Source organism: Cornus florida, unplaced genomic scaffold (assembly GCF_030987335.1).
Source record: "Cornus florida cultivar Cherokee Brave unplaced genomic scaffold, ASM3098733v1 CherokeeBrave_3.0.0_Hap2_Chr02, whole genome shotgun sequence".
Lineage (NCBI taxonomy): Eukaryota > Viridiplantae > Streptophyta > Magnoliopsida > Cornales > Cornaceae > Cornus > Cornus florida.
This window is the reverse complement of record NW_026775572.1, coordinates 28,966,856-28,992,304: the sequence shown is the minus strand read 5'-3', so window position 1 is coordinate 28,992,304 and position 25,449 is coordinate 28,966,856. Positions and strand designations below refer to the sequence as shown.

At 35.1% G+C, this 25,449-nt stretch overlaps 2 protein-coding genes across 2 annotated transcripts; both read left to right on the top strand.

The window, feature by feature from the left end:
- On the top strand, window positions 1-21,415 carry LOC132295931 (uncharacterized). The gene is made up of 21 exons (XM_059794192.1): window positions 1-156; window positions 1,427-1,606; window positions 3,125-3,643; window positions 3,793-4,014; window positions 4,117-4,290; window positions 7,417-8,136; window positions 8,286-8,549; window positions 8,640-8,819; window positions 9,422-10,014; window positions 10,283-10,352; window positions 10,454-10,522; window positions 13,520-13,849; window positions 15,209-15,472; window positions 15,587-15,814; window positions 15,933-17,089; window positions 17,453-17,580; window positions 17,684-17,699; window positions 18,080-18,310; window positions 18,871-18,984; window positions 19,175-19,340; window positions 20,389-21,415. The coding sequence occupies exons 1-21, from the start codon at window positions 126-128 to the stop codon at window positions 21,060-21,062; spliced, it is 6,330 nt and encodes a 2,109-aa protein (XP_059650175.1). The 5' UTR covers window positions 1-125; the 3' UTR covers window positions 21,063-21,415.
- Window positions 21,416-22,340: 925 nt separating this feature from the next.
- Window positions 22,341-24,776, top strand: LOC132295930 (E3 ubiquitin-protein ligase RSL1-like). The gene is made up of 3 exons (XM_059794190.1): window positions 22,341-22,511; window positions 23,434-24,004; window positions 24,742-24,776. The coding sequence occupies exons 1-3, from the start codon at window positions 22,341-22,343 to the stop codon at window positions 24,774-24,776; spliced, it is 777 nt and encodes a 258-aa protein (XP_059650173.1).
- The last annotated feature ends 673 nt before the right edge of the window (window positions 24,777-25,449 follow it).

The window sequence follows — 25,449 nt, the reverse complement described above, 5'->3', positions numbered from 1 at the left end:
TGTGTATAATACAAGATATACAGAACTGTGGAAAGCGAAAACCCTCTGTGAATCGCACTGCGATCTTTCACAAGTATATACTTTGTCGAAGTTGCTTTTTGCTGTGTCTCTCTCTCTCTAAAAAAATGTCATTTGAGATGTCGGGTTTCCCTAATCGTAAGTACTTCTTGTATTGAATCTCCATGAATATGCAGTATATATGTATCAATGTATGTGTATACGTGACATCCATATGTTGTGTTTTTTGAATTGCTGTTTCTTTCTCTCTTCAAAGTATTCAGATTATTTTTAGGGAGCAAGTTTCTTGAAAGTTTAATATTTTGTGTGCATGTGACTATGTCTCCCTTTATGACCCTTACGTGATTTCAACTTCTTTTTCTCAATTTTCTTATAAATATTGTGAAGTTCCCGAATTTTGTTTCGGCCTGGGCTGCAGCGGAATTTTTACCCAGTTTTTCTTGTGAATCGTGGACTCCTGTTGTAGCCGTTTAAGAGAGTGAGAGAGGGTTTGGGAGGTGAAACTTGTAATCTCCTGATTTTGATCGGTTTTTTGCCGAACCATGTAAATCTGCGTGTCTTATTAATTTGGGGCATGTTTTTATTGTGTCATGTTTCTTGTTTATTGATTGTGTTCTTGGCTTCCCAACGTTTGTCTTAACAAATATATTGGTTTTTATTTATAAGTCTTATAAATATATTGGTTTTTTTGTTTTATTTGTTTTGGATATTTAATGCCACTGTTCTTGTATTTTCCTGATAAAATTTATTTATTTATTTAATTTTTACTTTGGTAGAGATGACCACTGTTCTTGTTGTTAATAATATTTTGAAAAGCTCCCCATCATTCGGGTTTTTGAGGTACAACCATACTCGAGAAAATTAAGTTTTTGATATTTTCTTTGGAAATTTTAATCAATGATTATGTGTGGATGACGGAATGGCCTTTGGGTTCATAGCAACTGTTTTAGTCCTTATTACATTCGACTGAAAGTTTGTGCTTTTTCAAACTTTTGAATCAAATCATACCTTGAATAAACATACTAAGGAAATGAATGACGTTCATGAATTCTAATGCTATACTTAAATTGAATTGAACTGAATTTGTGGATTCTAATGTTATAATATTTTTCCAAAATTGAAGTTTCGTATGTTCCAAATATTTAGAGCTAACATCTTTGCTTCATATTATAATAATTCTGATTTTGGGCTTTTTGGTGACACTTATAAGGTTTCAACAGCTTAAAGATGTAATGCTTGTGGTACACAATTTTGATGCAAAAATTGATGATTTTTCATTATAAAGCATATCATGATAGACTTACTATGAAACTATTTTTCACTTTCCATTTGGTTATATAGCATCAGATACATGAGGGATATTCTAATATATATATATTTTCCCATTCTCTTTGTTTTTGTATAACAGCTCTCAAGCAGTCAGAAAGTAGCCAATTTGGTTCCGCATCAGTTTTTCCTATTTATTCATCAACAGAGGGATCAATAATTGGTGGAACTTCAACCGGTTTGCTTGGAACCACTTGTTCTTTAGCATCTGCATCATCAATTGGTGCCACATCGTCTCTTACTCCTTCAAACTCTGCCTTTGGTTGCTCTTCATCATCCTTTGCTGTTTAGCACATTAATATATGATATATTTATTTTGATTTGTTTTTTATATTAGTTGCTTTCTCCAATCATTTGAGATTTCCATAGTTTAAGTTTTTTAGAGAAAATAACTACAGCACGACCAATCCATTTGGTGTCTTGCTCATGCATGGTCCTGCATTTCTTGGTTGCACAGCTCTGTATTTTAGAAAGTATGGTTGCATTTGATTTGTTTATGTGATATGAGTATATTTTTATTGTATATTTCTCTTTCAATAGAGTAGGTCAAGTTTTACTTGGCAGGGGCTCCAACAACACAAAGGGACGTGATACAGACACTCCACTTTTGTACTATTACACTCCACACATAATCTTTTTAATAAAATAAATCTCACAATTACCCATCAATTGATGAAGCCAAATGCTAGTATATTTTCCCAAACATAAATTGGTACAATACCTTTTTAATGTTTTGTTTTACAACACTAGATTCTTTAGAAAAAACATATTTTGTTGTGACATGTCCTATATCCAAGGATGAAGCCAGAAAATTATTTGTTTGGGGGGTGGGGAGGCTTGAATAATAATAAGATAAAAGCTTTTCAAACTACCATAACAGGGGTACTTTACCAAATATTCAGTGGGGTATATTACTAAAATTTTGGGTGTCTAATATAAATAAAAAAAAAATTCAGTAGGGATAGATGTCTCCACCCGCCCCACGTAATTCTGTTCATGCCTATATCCTTGAAAAGGATCAGGAATAACAGTTTTGGAGCATAGATGTAGGGCTCAAACCTTCTCAGATTCTATCAAGTCACCCTTCTGGCATGTAGAAAGGGGAAAAAAAATACTGAACTGCAGTTTTGATTGATGTACGGTTTCGGTGCAAAGCTCGTTCTAAGGAGAAAGAAAGACCAATTGAATGGGAAAGTGTTTCTGTCAATTTTCTGTTTGTGCTAGACTTTGTGAAAATTTTCTATGTAGGGACAAGCGTAGCAAAACAGACCTATAAAATTGATATTTTGGGTAAGTTCATTAACTACAAATTCCACTACACTTGAAAGGGTGGGAGAATAATTGAACTGCATGTATGTTCATTTGTTTCAAATTGCAAGCTATGGTTATTTATGTTACAGGTTATGGTCAATGAATAATCACTTTATTTTATTTTTTCCATTATTTATAACTCATTTTATCGATTGCTTAAAAGTTAAGAACAAGTTTGATGCATACCCAGGAATTAAATATTTTTTTCCTTCTTGTATCTCTTTTCATATAGATGCAAACATGCTTTGGCATTTAAGTTTCCTCTTTGTCACTGCTCCTTTATATGTTCCTTCAGAATCAAGATAATGGTATTGACCTTTTGCGATCGTCTTATGGCATATCGACTTAAACTTGGAATTCGTTTTTAATTTCTACTATACTGTTTTATTTGTGCTAATACTTTCTTTTCTTGACAACTTTCCTGATAATGTTATAGCTGATCACTTTCTTTCTTGTATAACTTTCACAGGATCTTCTATGCTCGGGCAGATGCCTACATTCGGGTTTTCTGTTTCAGATCCTAATCAACAAACACAATCAACTTCTGGGAACACTGTATTTGGTGCGTGTACTCCAATTGGTGCATCAAGTCAACCTGCATTTGCTGCTGCTGGAACCCCGGCCATTGGTGCAACAAATTCTGCAGCCTTTGGTGCTACAAGAACCCTGGCAGCTGGCTCCTCATCAACATCAACATTTGGCAGCACAGGAACAGCTTTTGGTGTGTCCAATGCACCAGCTTTTAAATCTGGAGATGCATTTGGTGCTCCAAGCATCCCTGCAATTGGAGCATCAAGCATCCCTGCATTTGGAGCATCAAGCACTCCTTCCGTTTGTACATCAAGCAGTTCTGCCTTTGGTGCATCAAGTACCCCAGGATTTAACTTTGCTTCCATTCCTTATTTTAGCCAATCAACTTCAGCTTTTGGAAGCAACAGCTTAATTGGAACTATTCCATCTCCTTTTGGGACTCAGGCATCCCCGTTTGGTGAGTATTATCTATATTTAGTTTTTGTTTTTGATTGAGCAATTTTGTAATGTTAAAGATTCTTTTAATAGGCATTGCATATGTAATTCTGAAGTAATGTAGTTAGTTCAAACTCAATAAGCACTATTTTACTCCCAATTTTTTTGCAGGAGTCCAAATCACTCCACAAACATTTGGAAGCACAGGCATTGGACAGTCAGTTTTTGGCCGTCGATGTGTAGGAAGTAGGATAGCACCTTATACCACAACTGTCGATGGCTGGAGTAGCACACAACCTGCTGAAAAACTGCAGTCAATTTCTGCCATGTCCCTTTACAAAGATAAAAACCACGAAGAACTGAGGTGGGAGGACTATCAGTTTGGGAATAAAGGTATGCTTTACTGGTGTGTGTCTGTGGCTGCATTTCTCTTATGTTCGGCTTTATTATAAAAATGGCATGTAATGACATTTTCTTTATTGATACCAAATTCAGGTAATTACATCCCAGGCTTTGGTACACCAAGCACTGCCTTTGGTGTATCAAGTACAGCCGGATTTAGCTTTCCTTCCATCCCAACATCAAGCCAATCAACTTCGGCAGCAGCTGTCAGCAACAGTTTACCTGGAACTATTTCATCTACTTTTGAGACTCGGTCTTCTCCTTCTGGTAAGTGAATTACACACACACACACACACACACACACACACACATATATATTTTGTTGCACAATTTGGAATGTTAAAGAAACCTTTTAGTAGGAATTGTTGTAGTTAAATCTGAAGAACTTTAACAGTTAGCTCACATAAATTCTCCTGATACTAACAAGCAACTTTTCTCTTTGTTTGCCTTAAGTTTATACAAGCATTGGAAGTTCTCTAATGCATCCATTAACACAATTACACTTTAGCTCCCCTAAATTTTGGATAATTACACTTCTCTCATAAGTTTTGGATAATTACACTTACCCCTCGTAAATTTTGGATAATCACACTTACCTCCCCTTTAAGTGATGGACGTTAATGTCCGTTATGGTCTATATAAAATTACTCTTTTTTCCTTCTTGTTTTAATACCCAGAACACCTACTTCTTTCCCCTCTCTGAGAATGGGTATTCCTTCAATTTCACTTTGGTATATGTCTCTTTCTATAACAAAAACTTTCTCTCTGTACTCTGTTTTCTATTATATATAACCAGAGATCAGTCTAACTTTTAATTCTCTCTGTCTCTCTCCAATCATTTTCTGTTATGTTGTTTATAATTCATGACCAGAAGAGGCTCTGAGCTTTTCTTCTCTCTCTAAAACCGTTGCCGCGCGTGAAATACGAACAATGAATGACTTGTTGGTTCAAATCTCTTTCGAATCTCATGTCTATGACTTTTCCAAGTTTAAATATGCATAGTCGAATTGGATTAATGTAGAATACATATATAAGAGAAAGTTATGACTTTTCCAAGTTTAAATATGTATAGTTGAATTGGATTAATGTAGAATACATATATTAGAGAAAGTTATGACTTTTCCAAGTTTAAATATGTATGGTCGAATTGGATTAATGTAGAATACATATATAAGAGAAAGCTAAGGTGAGGTTTTATGACTTTCCCAAGCTTAACTATGTATGTTCATTTGTTTCAAATTGCAAGCTATGGTTATTGTTACGACAAATTGCAAGCTATGGTTATTGTTACAACAAATGTAGCGAACCAGGAATAAATCACGAAACACGACATAATAATAAACACGCCACGCACAAAGAACACAAATATTTACGTAGTTTGGCAAACCTACGTCTACGGTAAAGATCCTGCAAAAGGTTTCACAATATGCAAAAATCTGGAGATTACAAGTTTTAGCACCCAAATCCTATCTCTCGCTCTCGCTCTCTTTTATGCAATTTTCAGTGTCTCTCAATATCCCACACCAAACCATAAATTGAGAGTTGTACAATGTGGAATGGTTGTGGAATATAATATGGATTAGCAACCTAGAGGGGGGTGAATAGGTTCAACTTGCTTTTATCCGATTTTTGCTTAAATTAAATTTACCAAAATAAAAGTACATTAATCAAATCATAAAGCAAAAATAAATGCAAGTAAAGTTAGAGTGACACCGGGATTTTAGTGAGAAAAACCAATTGGAAAACCTCGAGGATTTTTGCGCTGTCTCGAGCGTGAACGATCCACTATGTTTGAAGCAAAGTACACTGAACTTTGACTCAGGCTCACACCCCTTCACTCTACCGAGACCCAACTTGCTGACACCCTTGGCTTTGCGACTCCCCCGTCCAAGAGCTCTCAACTTCATACTTACTCCTTGAGCTTTGTAGAAGGATTGCTGGTAGATCAACAACAATCCGTGAATGCCTTTACCCCTTCAAAGTGTGGTCTAAACACCTTTTTTCTTCAAATCTGAATTTGTTGCAGAAAGAATGAATTATGCTTTCTCTAATTGATATTGATGATATCTTCAAACTCGTACTTTGATCAGAATAAGAACAACACCTTAAATCACTCATGTGTATAGTGTGTATGCTCTCAATGAAAAAATACTGAAAAATCTCACAAAGATGGCTCTCAATTAAAATAGAATTTTGTATGCAAAAAGTCGTAAAAACCTAAGTGAGAAAACATGTTATTATAGACTTTTGAAAACCTAATTTAACTTGGAAAACAAGTCAATTTCGTGCATGATCATTATTGTAAAAATCTATACATAATAGGAAGTCAAAGCAGAGTAGGAAACAGAGTTACCAAAACTGTCCCTTGAACCAATTCAGGGTGCTTGTTCAAGTTGGCCAGTGAGTTTTCGAGGAAAACAACTTTGACACTTGAACCGGTTCAAGTTGGCTAGTCTTGAAAAACACTAAAAAGCCTCAAAAGTTGAACCTGTTCAAGAGACTTGAACCAGTTCAAGTTGGGCTGTAAAGTCTTCCCAAAAGTTTAATTCTAAACCTCCCAAGTGTACTCACACACTCTCTTACCTTTCTAAAGCATTTTTCTCATCATCCCGGAGTGTATTGAAGCATGAACACGATCACTTCTTCAATTCCACTTCCGATCCTGATTCTTGACAAATCGAACTGAAAATTTACAATTCGATCGGACTCGTTTTGACAACGAAATTTGTCAATTACAAATTTATATCTCACATAAATGTCCTTATATAGCGGGCTACAAGAGAGTATTAAACATGGTTCATGACCTGCAAGCAAAAAATGGGTCAAAATATTTTCAATGGGGGCGCTTCCCCCGAACCCCCAGACCTTTGGGCCCACACAAAGCTGAATCAACGGGTTGGCGGATCAAAAAGCTGAAACCAAATTCTGTCCACAATATCACAGTTATTTATATTACAGGTTATGGTTATTCAACATCCATAACTCTATTTATTTATTTTTATTCGGTAATTAAAAACTCACTCTATTGATTGCTTAAAAGTTAAGAACAGGTTTGATAAATACCGAAAAAATAGATATTATTTTCTCTCTCACATCTCTGTTGTTATAGATGCAAACATGCGTTGGACTTTAAGTTTCCTCTTTGGCACTGCTTTTTTATATGGTCCTTGACAATCAAGATTATGGTATTGACAATTTCAGGGAAAAAAAAAAAATGAAGATATAATTGTATTGATCTTTTGTGATCGTCTTATGACATGTTGACTTAAACTTAGGTGTGGAATCCATTTTTAATTTCTACAATACCGTTTTATTTGTGCTAATACTTTATTTCCTTAACCTTTTTTGATAATCTTCTAGCTGAATACTTTCCTTCTTGTGTAACTTTCACAGGATCTTCTATACTTGGGCAGATGCCTACACTCAGGATATCTGTTTCGGTTCCTAATCAACCTATTACAGGAAGTGCATTCCAACGAACACAATCAACTTCTGGGAACACTGTATTTGGTACACACGCTCCCCTTGGTGCATCAAGTCAACCTGCATTTGCTACTGCTGGAACCCTGGCCTTTGACATAGCAATTACTGCAGACTTTGGTGGTACAAGAACCCCCGCAATTGGCTCTTCATCAGCATCAACATTTGGCAGCACAGGAACAGCTTTTGGTGTGTCTATAGCACCAGCTTTTGGTGGAGCTGCATTTGATGCTCCAAGCACCTCTGCATTTGGAGGAACAAATACCTTTGTATCTGGACTTGGCAGTGGCACATCAAGCAGTTCTGGCTTTGATGCAACCAGAATCCCTGCAGTTGGCTCCTCATCAGCATCAACATTTGGCAGCACAGGAATAGCTTTTGGTGGAGGTGCATTTGGTGCTCCAATTGGAGCACCAAATACCTTTGTATCTGGACTTGGATCATCAAGCGCTCCTTCCATTGGTACATCAAGCAGTTCTGGCTTTGGTGCATCAAGTACCCCAGGATTCAGCTTTGCTTCCGTTCCAAATTTTAGCCAATCAACTTCAGCATTTGGAAACAACAGCTTAATTGGAACCAACAGCTTAATTGGAACTACTTCATATCCTTTTGGGACTCAGGCTTCCCCTTTTCGTGAGTATTGTCTATATTTATTTATTTGTTTTTTATTGCACAAATTTGGAATGTTAAAGATTCTTTTAATAGGCATTCATATTTAATTCTAAAGTACTTTAGTTTGTTCAGGCTCAATAAGCACTATTTTACTCCCAATCTATTTGCAGGGTTCCAAACCACTCCGCAAACATTTGGAAGCACAGGCATTGGACAGTCAGATTTTGGCCGTCGATGTGGAAGCAGAGGCATTGGACAGTCAGATTTTGGCCGTCGATGTGGAGGCAGTAGGATAGCACCTTATACCACAACTTTTGATGGCTCCAGTAGCATACAACCTGCTGAAAAACTGCAGTCAATTTCTGCCATGCCCCTCTACCATGATAAAAGTCATGAAGAACTGAGGTGGGAGGATCATCAGTTTGGGGATAAAGGTATGCTTTACTGGTGTATATTTGTGGCTTCATTTCTCTCATGTCTGGCTTTATTATAGAAATGGCATGTACTAACATTTTCTTTATTAGTAACAAATTCAGGTAGGTACAGCCTTTTTGGTTCACCGAGCACTTCTGGCTTTGGTGCATCAAGCACAGCTGGATTTAACGTTCCTCCCGTTCCACCGTTTGGCCAATCAACTTCGGCAGCTCGCAGCAACAGACCTAGAACTATTCCATCTACTTTTGTGACTCGGTCTCGTCCTTCTGGTGAGTGCTTTACGTTTTTATTTTTAGTTTTTGGTTGCACAATTTTGAATGTTAAAGAAACCTTTTAGTAAGAATTGTTATAATTAAATCTGAAGAACTTTAACAGTTCACCCACATAATTTCCCCTGATAATAAAAAGCAGCTCTTCTCTTTGTTTGCCCTGCGACCAGACAAGCGGTGTAAGTTTTCTAATGCATTCGTTAACACAATGACAAATAGTCCCCTCTGGCAAACAATGAGCAACTCACTAATAAAGCAGTGCTTGTGATTTTATTTTATTCTTTAGACTATGTTCAAGGACCTCATCACAATTACTGAAAGATTGGGAGAGATGAGATCTCTGTCTCAGTCCCTTAGTCCTAGGGAATTAAGAAACCGATTTGCCACTATAGAGGAAGTGGTACAAGCTCAGATCCATTGCATCACCCGGGAGGACATTTCATGACTTGAAGGGTATCGGTATCACACAAGAAATGCCAATGCTAATATGCTTGCATAAGATTGAAGTCTCTTATGTTCCACATATTCTAATGCTAATATATTTGCTTCATATTATTTTGATTCTGGGCCTTTTTGACATTTTCCGTTGATGCCAAATTCAGGTGTGCAAAGCCCTGCAGTTCAATCTGCAGATGGGATGGACTTCAATGCTTCCACTACACAGTCAAACCCTGCTGTTCCTTCAGCTGCATTTTGTCATCCATTTGTGAATCCCTTCTCTTCCTCGGTCGCTTGCAATCCTTTTGCCCCCCGTTCAACATCTTTGAGCTTTCCAGGCTCTGTAGTGTCTTGTACTCCTGTATCCAGTTCATCATGCTTTAATGCACTGCCCTCTGGAAATCCTCTTGGGACGATTTCACCATCTATACCTACATTCATAATAGTGCCAGCCTCTTATTTTGCAACCTCCTTCCCATACCTTTTTGGTACATCCACCTCACCTACATTTGTGTTGTCACCCTCCATCTTCAGTTCTCCATGTGGACATTCATACCTGGTATTTCAAGCTGCTTCCTCACTTGGGCAAACAAATGCTCCATGTGGACAGAACTCTTCTTGGTTTGGACCGGGCACTGCTCCTTCATCCACTCAATCTGTTGGACTATCAACTGGATCTGGATTAGGATGTAGCTTTTCATCAACCACGCCATTCTTACTTTCTACGAGCAATCCTACTGGTTTCATTCGAACAACTGTAAGTTTTCTTCTTTCCCCTTGAGCGATAATAGTCAAGCTTTTTTTATATGGTTGTTGAATGCGATTGACCTCCATTAGTTACTCTGCTTATTTTATAATTGTTTCCCTATTCTTATCAAAAGGAAAAAGGAAAAAAGGAATAACATCATCCCCTTTTCAAATATTCTCTTTTCTTTTTTATTACCTTTTCAATTTATTGATTTTTCAAGTTTGATGTAACGTATGGAGATTGACAACATTTTTTTCTTTATATTTTGTACATGCAGCCTTCCTTTTGTACTACTCAGACAGCAAGCGCGTTTCCTAGTGTAACAATGGCCAGTCATCAGCAGGTCGGTTTTAGATCATTGTATTCCTAGTCTGTTCTTTTGGTAGATAGAATACTTTGGCTCTTATTCCATGCAGCTGACATTCAATTTTTTGTGACATTTTGTAAGGTTTAAGTGGCTGCGGAGCCTTTACTGGAGTTCGTGGTCAGATTACGTCTGTTCAACCGTATTCTTTCTGTAAGCAGGATATTATTCAAAGGAGGCAAAGGTGTCGCAATACAAGAGAAGAAGAACAAAACAACCCAGAGAGGAAACAAAAGTTTAGCCAGATATTTAGGAAAAAAAAAAAAAGGTTTAGTCAGATGGTTTACATTTTTTTGTATTCTGGACTATGTTAAAGAGTGTCTCATGGGCTAGATTGTTATAGTTGTGAATATTTTCATTAAGAAAATGAATTTTTGTTGTATGTTTTCAAAATAAATTAGCAGTTTTGTTTTATAAAGTATGGCTTAGAAGATGGTCCAATATTACTGCTGAAGCAGCAGTTTGCTGTATGGGAATTTTCTTGATTTTTCATATGTTTCTTGGTGCTCTCTCTCTCTCCTAGTGCAATATTTGGTTTGTATTAACATCCTATTCAAATAATTCTATGGTGGACTTCAAATCTCTGAGGAACCTTTTTTTTTTTTCTTTTTTTCAATCCTTTCTCCAATTGATTTGGTGTATTGATCTTATTATTTATTTATTTATATTTACGTTGACAAAAAACTCACACACCCATATTTTTTTCCCTATTTGAACTTATTTCTGAATGGTTTAAATTTATAAGAAAAAATGGATGCTTACTTGAATAGAATTCAACTCTGTATTTATACCGTTCAACCATTTTTGTTTTTTAGTGGTAAGACATATTGAATTCATCTCTCATATCGTGTAAAAATATCCAATTTAAATAATATATGTGGATTGTTTGTGAATGACGGTACATACAGGAGCTTTTGTGTTATGTGGCGTGCAGGCATTCAACTAACTCATGACACTTGTCTTTGTTATAACATTTTTTTTCTTCTTCCTATTTTGATATACAAATAGCAAATTTATTTTGTTCATTCTATTTTTACAAGGAGCAGTTGACAAATAAATTCAAATTTTTTTTTTTTTTTTTAAAGTAAAAAAAGTTTTTAAATATGCCTTTAAAATGACTCACTCAGCACTCAGTCACCCACCATGCGCGAAAGGGACTTGGAGGCCATAAATTTTTACATAGCTTGGACAATATGATTCTAATTAATAACAAACTACAACACAAGCAAATGTGTTAGCTTTTATTCTATTTTTTACTTGCGTGACAATTTGTTATTGGTCAATATAGTCTTGGACCACAAGATAAGAAAGTATCATTAGATTACCGCCCTGATTCAAATAGAGTAAATATAAAAATGATTCATAAGCCTCCCATATAATTTTAATAAAATTCAAAAAGATTAAATATTAGTTGACCTATTTAAATGTTACTCACTTTCGTATTTAGTCCCAAATTCTTGATGAATTTGTCAACGATTATCCATATTTAACCCATTTTAAATTTAGATTAAAAAAAAAAAATCCAAACTCAAATTAGTTAAAATGGACTTCACATTAAATCAGGTCTCGAATCAAACCCACTCCATTTCAAATCCTAATCCTCTTGACAATGATAGTTAATGTTATTTTAGTTTAAAAGTGGGGTCAAAGTTTAAAAAAATACAATTAAATTTGTTTAACATACAGTAATAACTAACAAGTATCATGTCACAAAATGTCACAAATTACTAATTGCATGCGATGCTATAAAGTTTGAATTAATAAGGGAGAACTATTTAATTAAACTACACATTAGTGGTGGTGAATGTAATTTATCCAATAAATTCAGAACAATGCAAGATCAAATGAAAAACATAAAAGTTAGAAGGGGTATCTGGTAATAAATTGAAACAAGAGGGCATAAGTTTAAAAAATTCCCCAAACAAATAAACCGACCTTGGTAGCGTTGAGTGTAAGCTTCTAAAACCGTACACGGTCGCCCTCTCACTACAACGCTACTATTAGCGTCAATAGTAAGCAACTCGTCTGAAACCGTACCCTTCTCTCTCTATATATATCTTTCTTTCTCTCTCTCTCTTTCTCTCTCTAAAACACATGCACCCTGGTATATGCTGACTTTATGCGATTCTTGTGATCTTGTCGACTCTGCTCGCGATTGAAGATGTTCAATTCCACTAATGGTATGTGTTAATATGTATTTATTTGATTATTATTATTACTATTTTTTTCTTGAGGAAGTTTAGATTCATTTTGAACTCTCATGTACTCTCTCGGCTTAGATATGCCAAATATTGTTAATGTCTAATTAATTTTCTTTAATCAAATCTCTTATGAATATATATACGCTTGCATTAGTTTTATTGTTTTATTTGTTCGGGATATAGTGTAATTTTTCTCGTAATTATTATTCTGTAATGCTCTGTATCATTCGGTTTATTCAGATTTTGTTTATACTCTGGAACATTATGTTGTTTGATATTTTCTTGAAAATTGCAATAAATTGTTTTCATATTTGATTATGTGTGTGGTTATGATGACTCGGTCTTTGGGTTAGTCCAACCGATTTAATCTTTTATCACATTCAACTCAAAGTACTCACGTTCTTTGATATATATATATATGTATGTATGTATGTATGTATGTATATTTCCGTCAAATTGCACATTGAAGAAACCAAACTAGGGAATCGAATGGGTATTTGCGTATGCTAAGGACACTATTCGAGTGTAATTATACTCTGATTAATTATGTTCTTTTGATATTTTCTTGAAATTTGCAATAACATGTTCTCATACTGAGTGTGTGTGGTTATGATGGATTGGTCTTTGGGTTCAGACCAACTGTTTTAAGCTTGTCACATTCAATTGTAAGTTCTCATGTTCTTTGATTTATCTTTTAGTCAAATTGTAAATTGAAGAAACCAACTAAGGAATCGAATGGGTATTTGTTGATGCTAAGGCCACTATATTTTCAAAGTTGTCATGATAATTGTACTGTTTTGATGCAATCATTGGCGATTTTCCTTTTCAATCATGTCATGATAGACCTTTTTTTTTTTTTTTTTTTTTTTTGTCCTTTTGTTCATATGCCATCAGATATATGAGGGTCATTCTAATAATTTTATTTGATTATTTCGTTCTTGTATAACAGCTTTTGGACAGCCAGCTAGTAGCCCCTTTGGGGGGCCATCAGTGTTCGGGCAAACCGGGAATCCTAACTTTGGCAATGCAGGATCAATATTTGGTGGAACCTCAACTGGCTTGATTGGTGCAACTTCTTTCGGGCAAACCGGAAATCCTAACTTTGGTAATACAAACTTTGGCAATACAGGAGGATCAATATTTGGTGGAACCTCAACTGGCTTGTTTGGTGCAACTTCTTCTTCAGCTTCTGCATCATCATTCAATGCCACATCGTCTCCTGCATTTACATTTGGAAGTTCGACGCCTGCTTTTAGTGCTTCTTCAAACCCTGCTTCTGGTAGCTCTTCATTGCCCTTTTCTAGTTAGCACATTAATATATTTTTATGATGCATATTTATTTTGAATTGTTTTGTATGTTAGTTTCTTTTCTCAATCATTTGTTGATTTCCATATTTTTAGCTTTTTCTCACCAATCCAGATGGTGTCTTGCTTGTACATGGGTCTCCTTTATGATGTGATTTCATAACCAAAGTATGGTTACATTTGATCAACATATGTGATATGACTCTATTTTGTTTTGTATTTTCCTTTTTTAACAGAGAAGGTGAAGTTTTACTTGTTCGGAGCTCCAATAACATAATTGGCACTCCACTTCTGCACTATTACACTCCAAATGGTTCTTTTAATTAAGAAAATTACACGATTACCCCTCAAAGTGAAGTGTAAAAGAAAAAGGGGCTGGAGGCCAAGAATACAAAAGTGGAATGCTAATACCATTTCCCTAACTTAAATTGGAACAATAATTCTTTTATATTTATATTTGACAACACTAGATTCTCTTCGAATATATGTGTGTGTGTGTGTGTGTGTATTTGACTTCTTTATGGACCTAGTGAAATGTCCTGTGTCCTTGAAAAGGTTCAGGAATGAAGTTTTGGAGCATATATGTAGTCTCAGACCGCAGGTTTTATCAAGTCACCCTTCTGGAATCTTATTAGTGTAGAGAGGGGAAAGAAATTCAAGATTTATTTAATGGTTACAAGTTCCATTTAAGTTCCATTTACACTTGGGAAGGGGTACATATGAACTTAGAAGAGCTCACATTACCAATCATTACCATTCATTTATTGGGAAGTGTTTCAGACAATTTTTTATCAGTGCGATATTTTTTAAAAGTTTCTTGTGTAGGGAGGAACATAGGGAAACATATCTACAGTATAAGTTTGATCGTATTTTCACTTGTAGGAGAATTATCTTAGATACCTTTTTTATACTACAGATTCCATCAAGCTTGAAAGTGTGGGAGATTGATTTAAATGCGTTTATTCTCATATATTTCAAATTGCAAGCTATGGTTATTTACATTACAAAATGGTCAAGGAACATTCACCATCCATAACTCAAATATTCTTGATGGATTAAAGTTTAGAAAAAGTTAGATATTCTTTTCCTTTTCAGATCTCTGTTTATATGGATACTAACATACTTTGGCACATAATTTGCCTCTTTCGCATTGCTTTTTTATATGTTTCTTGGCAATTGAGATAATGGTGTTGAGTTTTTCTGATCATCTTGTACCATATTATTAGAATTTTAGGTAATATATATATATATATATATATATATATATATTTCTTCTGCCCATCTTTTCTTGATTGTCTTATAGCTGGAAACTCTCTCTTGTGCCACTTCACAGGATTTTCTATGTCCGGGCCTACATTTGGAGGATTTGGTTCGTATCCTAATCAACCTATTGTATTTGGGAGTGCATCCCAACAGACCCAATCAAATTTTGGAAGCACTGTATTTGACTTTGGTACATCAAGTCAACCTGCATTTGCTACTGCTGGCCCGACCCTTAATGCAACAAGTAATGCAGCCTTTGGTGTTACAAGCACCCCGGCTACCATTCCAAACTTTAGCCAACCATCTCCTTTTGTGACTCAGACTTTCCCTTTTGGTAAGTAATTTCCATATTTCTTTTTTCTGCTTGCACAAATATGCAATGTTAAATATCTTTTGACAGGTATGAGGGCATTGTATCAAGTCATCCGAATTGGTATCTATTTTGCAGGAGTCCAGACAACCCTGCAAGCATCTGAAAGAGCAGGCATTAGTCAGTCAGCTTTTGGTGGTCAATTTGGAGGAAGTAGGGTAAAGAAGTATACTCCAACTGCTGAGGTAGATGGTGAGAGTAACAGACGAACTGGAGGAAAACTGCAGTCGATCTCCGCCATGTCAGTTCACAAAGACAAAAGCCATGAAGGGTTGAGGTGGGAGGATTATCAGTTAGGAGATAAAGGTATGCTTTACCACTTAGTGCATGTGTGTGGCTGCATTTCTCTTTTATTTGATTTTATTACAGACTTCAAAAATGGCATGTACGAATGACATTTTTCTTTATTTGATAACTCATTCAGGTGGGCGCGGTACTGTGGGTCAATCAAGCAATGGGCGCGGTACTGTGGGTCAATTTACTCCTTCGACAACACCTGGCCATCCATCTGTGAATCCTTGGACTCCCACAGTCAACTCCAATTCATTTTTCCCCCAAGCAACAACTCCTAGCTCTTTTGTGTCATCACCCTCCATCTTCAATTCTACTTCTTCCTCAACTTATTCCAATCCATTTCTCCCCCAAGCAACAACTTCTAACTTTTTTGTGTCATCGCCCTCCGTCTTCAGTTCTACTTCTTCCTCAACCACTTCCAATCCATTTCTCCCCCAAGCAACAACTTCTAACTTTTTTGTGTCATCGCCCTCCGTCTTCAGTTCTACTTCTTCCTCAACCACTTCCAATTCATTTCTCCCCAATGCAACAACTTCTAGCTCTTTTGTGTCATCGCCCTCCATTTTCAATTCTACTTCTTCCTCGACCACTTCCAATCTATTTCTCCCCAAAGCAACAACTTCTAACTTTTTTGTGTCATCGCCCTCCATCTTCAGTTCTACTTCTTCCTCAACCACTTCCAATCCATTTCTCCCCCAAGCAACAACTTCTAACTTTTTTGTGTCATCTCCCTCCGTCTTCAGTTCTGCTTCTTCCTCAACCACTTCCAATCCATTTCTCCCCCAAGCAACAACTTCTAACTTTTTTGTGTCATCGCCCTCCATCTTCAGTTCTACTTCTTCCTCAACAACTTCCAATCCATTTCTCCCCCAAGCAACAACTTCTAACTTTTTTGTGTCATCGCCCTCCATCTTCAATTCTACTTCTTCCTCAACCACTTCCAATACATTTCTCCCCCAAGCAACAACTTCTAGCTCTTTTATATCGTCACCCTCCATCTTCAGTTCTACTTCTTCCTCAACCACTTCCAATCCATTTCTCCTCCAAGCAACAACTTCTGGCTCTTTTTCGTTGTCGCCCTCCATCTACAGTTCTACTACAGCTCCAGGAGCAGCTTCAGGACCTAGCTCTGGCTTAAGTCCCTTTAGCAGTCAGTCATCCCAAGTATTTCATGCTACTTCCTCACTTGAGCAGACAAATTCTTCATGTGGGCAGGGCTCTTCTTCGTTTGGACCTGGCAATTCCCCGCTTTGCGTAACCAATCCTTTTGCTTCTATTCAAACATTAGTAAGTTCTCTTTTTCCCTTTTTGATTAGTACAAAGATTCTGGTCAATCTACCGTAAGTAACCCCATGATATTCAAGGTTTAAAAATTATGATTCTTCTACAGTGGCAACTTCACTATGTTTGTTGAATGTAGTTGACCTCCTTTTATGAGATATTTGTTTATTTAATAATAGCATGTCAATTCTTATCAAAAGGAAATAAGTAATACTCATCTACTTTCAAGCTTTTTTTTTTTTTTCTTTATGCTTTTTTCATTTAACATTCCTTCCAGTTTGATTTTGGATTGTTACATCGTAGTCATGTATAGGAACTGGATATTTTTTTGATTATATTTTCTATGTGCAACCTTCCTCCACTCTGCAGCCATCGCAAACTACTCAGACGGTAGATCCTTCTCAACGGTATGTTTTATTACTGATTTGCACTTTGTATTCTGGACAATGTTTTATTTATTTTATTAACCTAAAAAAGTCTTGGGCTAGGTTGCTATAGTTCTAAAGAGGTGCATTTTACCCTGGGAGGACCTGTTTTGCATGCATGATTCGTTGTTTGATTCATAGGCACCATAATGTCTTTCTTCGTTTAAGACTTTAGTTCTACAGGTTTTGATGTGTAGACATATTCTCAACTGGTGACCTGTCGATGAAAGATGAATTATTCTGTATTGTTATACGTAATAATTGAATGATCAAGTTGGATGTCTATATTGAACATCATTATAACTGAAGAAAAAACTGAAATATCAACCTAGCCCAATAAATTTGGTGAAAAAAGCAAATAGAATTAATGTTCTATAAAAAAATAAGGATTAGCTCACATTTAATTCTGTGTAAAGTTAATGAAATCGATCCATTTCTATAGAGATACAAACTACCCATTTAGGGCCTTTCAGTTGATTAATATCCAGATATTGAACCAAGAAAAGCAAAGGTTTCTTGCTTTTGTCATTCCGGCTAATCGGTATTCTCGGTCATAATTTGAAACATAAAGAACAACTTGGAACTCCTGTCTTGGCTGAATTATCTTCTTTCATTTCATTTATTCATGGTTTATTCATTTGGTTTCTTGTGTCATTACATGTTTTTCAGGTCTCCCGCTCAAGGCCCTGTAATAGGGCAGCCAGCTGTTACTAGTCCTTTTGGAAATCCACATGCAGTGCTTCCGATGTCAACTATCCCTGGATCCACACCCTCAATTCAATATGGAATTTCTAGCATGCCTGTAAGTCTTACATGTCTGAAGTTGTCTGTTTCTGGATGCAATGCGATGCTTCTGTAAGAATGTGCTGTTAATCTGTTAAGTATGAGTTGAGGACACAAACATGAGTGTGACATTTACAGAGGACAATTGGCTGTTGGTATGGCTGATTTTGAGAATTGACATATACACGTGTCTTTTATGGAATTCACAGGCGCTTGCGCGCGCTCACACATATTGACAAGGATATGAGGTATTGTGTATGTTATGGAACAAAATGGCTGCGTGAAGAAGATCATATCCGCTTAAATGTTGTAACACTTAGTGTTTTATAATGAACTTCAATTACATCTTACGGATAAAATATGAAAAATGTGTATGCTTCTGAAAATTTTACAAGTGAAGAAAGCTGGACATATTTGTATGCATCCAAACAAATTGTATACGTGTCTCTTGTCTAGCGGCTTGTGCTAAACGTTTAGAAGTGTCATACTGGTTTTCTAGTAATTATTTATTAGCAGTGTGTCAAAAAGAAGTACTTAGTGTTTAGTGTATCAATGATCATAACATTTATTTGCAATCAGGTGAAGGACAGGTCTGCTCCCACCAGGATTTCATCTCTTCTGACTTCTAAACACTTGTCTCGTAGACAGATTACGGTGGTTCAGAAATATCATCCTAAAAGAGATGGACCAAAGGTGAGAATTATTTGGGATTAATATGGATATATATAATACTATTTTTCTCTCTCCCAACCACAATAAAAAATTAAAAAAAATAAAAAGAAGAAGAAAGAAGGAAGAAAGCAACTAGGAAAAAAAAGAAGAAAGAAGACCATATATATAAATGTTGTACATTTATTCATCTGTTTCCTAAATCTTTATGCAGATTCCTTTTTATAGTGCTGATGAAGGAATAGCTAGCATGCCTATATTCATTCCAAGAGAGAATCCAAGAGCTTTCGTTATTAGTCCCACGGAAAAATGGCCTCCAAAAGCTAGTCCAGAAAAACCATCTCCACTGGTGCATGCATCTAGTAATGCCTATGAGAATCGTAAGTGCTTCCATTTGGTACTAAGTGTGGTGATCTCTTAATTTTGTTTCTTAAGAAAATATTTCCCTTACTTTTTGTTCCACATTGGATTGTGTTATGTCAAAGTAATACAATTTTTTTTAATTTATTTTTGCAAAATAAAAGAAGTTATTCAAATTTGTCAATCACCAGTCTCACCAGTTTATAATCGTGCGCCTGAGCAAATGTATTTTGTAGCTATAAATATATTTTTAAATTTAATTTGTAATGAGCAGCAAATGATTGAGATGCATCTGAAATCCTTTGTCACTTTGTCATAATTTTTTTTTTTATATATTAGCAAACTTTCAATCAGCAAAAAGAATTATTAATTTATTGTTCAGACTAGTAGAAGCATTATGAATAAGGTATGGAGATCATAGATTGATGAAGTTATTTTTGATTCTTTTTGTGGCTCAACTTATGCATTGTGAAATTGAGAAATCTTATTTTCCTTCCCCTCTTACATATATTATCCCAATGTATGTTTAATGTCACATGTAAAATATTTTACATGTGAAATATATGATAGAAGTATAGCTCTTATTATGTAATATATGTTCTGGGCGAATGCCTCAACAATTATTCTTGTCAATTATTATAGTAGAGAATTTTGAATTTCTATTAGCCGATAGTCAAGTATTTAGAAATGTAAAAAGATTTTGATTAAGTAATCTACAAATAGTGAAATGCCAAGATCTTTCTCCCTTCTGTTATTCCTTGTCTGTGCAGACTCTGCTGTTTCTATGTGGTTTCCCTGGAGAGTGTAGGACTTAGTTGAAAAAAAAATATTAATAAATAAATTAATCACCCTTTTTTGCTGTTTGGTCTTGGGAATTTCTAATTAGTAGCACAAACAAAATGGAACAAGAAGTAATCACCTATTGTGATTCATAGAAGAAGCAAAGAGAACAGGGTGATGGTTATTGATAGTCTGTAAAGTCTAAGCAATGTTCTCATAATTCAATTTAATACGTTCCATTCATTAGTGTTTATGCTTGTAGTCTTATTCTTTATGGCAATTTTGCAGAAAATTCAGGTGAAAATAGCACGGAAAAGGAGAGTGTTAGTTGTGTCAAACCTAACGTTACACATGACTGGGTACATGATAATGATTCCATCCAAAAGGGTGCCTCACATACTACAGTCACTGGGCACAGAGCTGGTGAGGCTGCAATGACGTGCGAACATGTGGTCGATGTCAAGGCACTGATGCCAAATCTCCCACGTCATGAATACTATACAGAACCTCAAATCCAGGAGTTGGCACTGAAGGAAAGGGCCGAGCCAGGGTTCTGCTCTCGTGTGAATGACTTTGTGGTTGGACGGCATGGCTATGGCAGTGTCAAGTTTCTTGGGGAGACAGATGTGCGGCAGCTTGATCTCAATTCCCTTGTCCAGTTTAATAACCGTGAGGTGATAGTGTATATGGATGAGAGCAAGAAACCCCCTGTTGGACAAGGTCTCAACAAGCCTGCAGTGGTAACTCTTCTGAACATCACATGCACTGACAAAAAAACCGGGAAACAGAACACAGATGGGCCGAAGGTTGATAGATACAGAGGGATGCTGATCAAGGCAGCAAAAGACCAAGGTGCTGAGTTCGTTTCTTACAATCCAGCAGAAGGGGAGTGGAAATTTAAGGTCCAGCACTTCAGTCGATACATGTTTAGAGATGATGATCCATATGAAGACAACTTTTGACGAATGCTTCCTCTATTTCTGACATGAAGAAGAGCTATGGATACTGCGGCAGGTTGATAATTGAAGATGACTTGATTCCTTTGTTAATGTGCATGTCCTGGATGAGCGTTTCAAAGTTTGCACAGTGTAGGGCTATGAATGGTTTCACAAGATGTCTTTTAGCAGTCTACTAGCGTTTTGTTTTGCCTTTTGGCTTTTTGTTCTCTTACCCTAAAATTTGGTACAGTTTAATAGTCAATAGTGTTGTATTTGTTTCCATCTTTCCATACTTGTTTTTGATAGATCTGGCATTGAATTCCCCATGTAATTGGTGAAAATAGTGATTAATATAGAAAATTACATTTTGAGACAAATTCATCATTCTGAAAGTTTTGAGTGATTGATCTTCAAAAGGGAAAAAATAAATGAGAAGAATTCCAACCATGACATCAATTGAAAGATGGAGGTACATTACATATTTGGACCATAGACTCATGACAGTTGAAGTGTAAAATAATTATGTTAATAAAAATGGTCCATGAACGTTAACAATAAACAACAAATAAAAACAAAAACAATAACAATACTTCCCAACTTTAACAATAAACAACAAATAAAAACAAAAACAATAACAATACTTCCCAACTTTAATGGTAAGGAGTAGTAACTTTATGTCTATTATAGCTAATGTGTAATGATATCATTGATTCTTTTGTGATATTATAAGCATTGGCTTCACTTTATCTTTAACCAGCAAACATACCATATTTCACACGTTTTTCAATGCTCTAAAACTTAACAGTCTTCCAAAATGTATTCTTTAAAAACGACCCATGGAATACAAAAGATCAGACAATCTATGTAACTCAACAATTGCCCCAAGATTTGACAGTGAGAGCACACATGGTCACGTTCACGTGGTAATAATACACTCTCATTTAAAAGCCACTCTGGAAGCTGTTGACATGGCCCTTTTAGTAAAAAGGATATTTTGGCAGGTGTATATGCATGCATATTTGAAATTTATACAAAATACAAATTTAAATTTTCTCCAAAACATAAAAGTGATTTTCATCCAAAATTTTATTCTATATCCTCTTGATATTTCATTATTTTCTTCTAGGCTTCTCACCTTCTGAAATTGAAATCTCTTTGATCCGGTCAAAGACCAAACTTACTTACTTTTGAAATTGAAATCTCTCTGATCCGACCAAAGACCAAGCTTTGTAAATTCTGGCAACAACCTCATTAAACAAGCAAAATATTGTCCCTTTTCAAAGAAACTCCGATTTAAAGTAGATGTACCATACATTCCGGAAACAATGGAGGTTGCTGGGTCTGGTTTGGTTAGTTCTGCTCGCCGATGTTGAGAAGCTCGTTGACGAACTGAACTGCAGCATAGAGCTTGTGATTTGGTTACTGAAACTTGAATCAAGCTTCTGGGTCACCGAACAGAAATCGGCATTGATTGTGAATGCTATTATTTGATTTGATTTTTTTTTTTTTTTGTTGGTTGGTAGTTTGATGCTATTGTAGGGAGATATAGGGGAGGATGGCTTGTGGATTTGAAATTTTCATTTTTTTTTGTATTTTTTTTGTGGGTTAAATTGTTGATATCAACTAATTGAGGAAAGATTTCGGGGAGTAAATGTTTTGAGACTTCTGTTGTTTTGTAGATAGAATGATTGCACAAAATTTATTTATTTTTGGTAATGTAATTACACAAAATTTTAATTTGTCAAAAGATAAAGATAAAGATTAAGATATAATATAATATAATGCATATATACAAAATTTCCTTTGATAATGACAGCTTTTAAATAAGTAGAAAAAATTTGTTTTTTTTTTTGGGAATGTAATTACACAAAATTTAAATTTGTCAAAGATTGAGATATATAATGTATATATATACACAAAATTTCTTTAGTAATGACAGTTTTTAAATAAGTAGAAAAAAGTGAAAAAATAATAACATGCTAAACAAACATATCTTGAACAAACATTAAATTACGTAATATTAAATAAACATAACTTGAAATTAAACATCACAACTTTAAAGTATAATGTTTCAAAAATCAATTATATGATACATCTTAACTTAATTTATATAGAAAAAATATATATAGGAAAAAAAAAAAAGGAAATTAATAATTGACGTTTTAAGCAAGTAAATAATAATTAGAAAGAAGACCTAGGGCACTGAAGCCTACTCATATTTCTTCGTCTATGGTACCCACCGAACCCTAAAGAGCCCTTACGTTATTTGTCAAAACCGAAAGCGTTGATCCAATATGAGGATTTTCGTAAGTAATTCTGAATTTTTATTTTGTAACATTTATGTTTGAATATCCTTGTTTGAATATATATATACCATTGAATGAATTGTGTACAGATGTTCAAGTTTTCGAAACACAAATTGAAGGATGAAGAGGAAGCATCAACATTCCGTTGCAGCATATGTTTTGAAACCATGTTGGCAACATCAACCAACAAGTTTGAAAACAATGTTAGATGTGCTTGTTCATTCTGCAATGATTGCATAGCCAAGCATATCAAAGTGAGCATTGAACAATACAATCGAAGCAAAATCAGATGTCCTTATTCACCCGTCTGTGGTCAGCTGTTGGATCCTCTCTCTTGCAGGCACATCATCCCGGCACCACTTTTTGACAAGTGGTGCGACATGCTCTGCAACTTAGCTCTTCTAGGGTTGGATACATGTTACTGTCCCTACCGGGATTGCTCGGCTTTGGTAATTGTGACTGAGTGTGGAGTAGGGGATCTTGTGAGGAGATCCAAGTGTCCCCATTGCAAGAGGCTGTTTTGCTTCCAGTGCAAGCAACCGTGGCATGCAGACTATGAATGTGAAGATAGTAGTAGTGATTTGGAGTTTGGGGTGGTTGAGAAGAGGAAGAAGTGGATGAGATGTCCCGCATGCAAACATTGTGTTGAACGTGCTAAAGGTTGTTCATTTATTAGATGCAGGTTAGCCCACTCTCCTTCTCAATATGCATATATCTATATATATATATATATATATATATATATACACATACGTTATTAGTACACCTCTCAACATATCAGGTTTCATTTTTTTTTATCTAATTAAATTCGATTCGAATTGATAACTTGGATCTGAATTTAATAATCAAAATTTGATAACTGAATCCAATAATCTATTAGTCAAACAAAGATATGAATGATGATAAATACTTGATTATTCAATATGATCGATATAATTTAAAGTATAATACGCTATATATATTATTTAACATCATACATAATATGTATTTACTGGAATATAAATGTCATAATTTGTAATATTCACATATTATTAATGGTGTTTTTTATCAATTTTATTTTTTTTTCTTTTCTTTTTCTCTATCTCTATTTTCTCTCTTTCACATTCAAATACCAATTTTCTACTCTATATTATATATTTTTTTCTTGCATTATTTGCTAATTTCTTCTTATATTAAATTTTTTTAACCAAAAATTACGCTTTTAACCAATAATGTTGTTGAATCACAATTAATAACAAATCAAATAGGAATTTATTATCGAGAATAACTCGATCTTGTATGATTGAATAGATTCTGATCGGATCTGCATGTTTATATATATATATATATATATTTATTTTATATAAAAATGGTTGGGATCTATGTTGCTGATTCTTGATTTGTTAATTGGAATGTAGATGTGAAACCAGTTTTTGCTACAAGTGTGGAATGAAGTGGGATTATGACCATGTGTGCAGCAAAGACAGATGTCACCCGCGTTTGTTTGAAGCTATTTTTTGTATACTTTTTTTCGTGTCTACCTTTTTGCTTCTTTTGCAGAAGTTAAAACTAGTACCGGATCGTTGGTTAATTTTCTCAAGTAGATTGGACATACATTAAAACCGATGTGGTACTTTGGTTGAGTGTTTATAATCATGTGTAGCGCATCATCATCATCCTTATAATAGTAACAATGAATAATTTCTCCGGTTCTCTGGTTTAGCTCCTTCACCGCCACATCACTAGGGGAAGAGACAAAATTTTAATTAAGAGGGGATAACACGCAAAAAGGAAAAAATTAAGAAGAAAAAAGTAAGAATTTTAAGAAGAAAAAAGTAAAGAAAATTAAGATATATTTGAAAGGAAAAAAAATTAAAGTATGATTCAAAAAGGGAAATTTGACTTTTTTTGAAAAAAGAAATTTAAACAAAAGAAAGAAAAAGTTTAGATAATTTTAAAAATTAAAAATTTAGGAGGCACCATATATAATATTTCACATATATTATAAAAAATGGCAAAGTACATAAAATATCCCTTGACTTGCAATATTTTTCAGTAAGCCCCTCGTTTAATTTTTTACCAAAAACCCCCCCTCGACTTGTAACCCTTTGTAATAAATCCCCCTT

Coding starts and splice junctions, on each gene's coding strand:
- LOC132295930 (XM_059794190.1), top strand. CDS start 22,341: ATGTACCATACATTCCGGAAACAATGGAGGTTGCTGGGTCTGGTTTGG. Junction 22,512..23,433: donor AACAGAAATCGGCATTGATT/GTGAATGCTATT, acceptor AATTGTGTACAG/ATGTTCAAGTTTTCGAAACA. Junction 24,005..24,741: donor TTGTGTTGAACGTGCTAAAG/GTTGTTCATTTA, acceptor ATTGGAATGTAG/ATGTGAAACCAGTTTTTGCT.
- LOC132295931 (XM_059794192.1), top strand. CDS start 126: ATGTCATTTGAGATGTCGGGTTTCCCTAATC. Junction 8,550..8,639: donor TCATCAGTTTGGGGATAAAG/GTATGCTTTACT, acceptor TTTCTTTATTAG/TAACAAATTCAGGTAGGTAC. Junction 17,090..17,452: donor TTGCTTCTATTCAAACATTA/GTAAGTTCTCTT, acceptor TCCACTCTGCAG/CCATCGCAAACTACTCAGAC.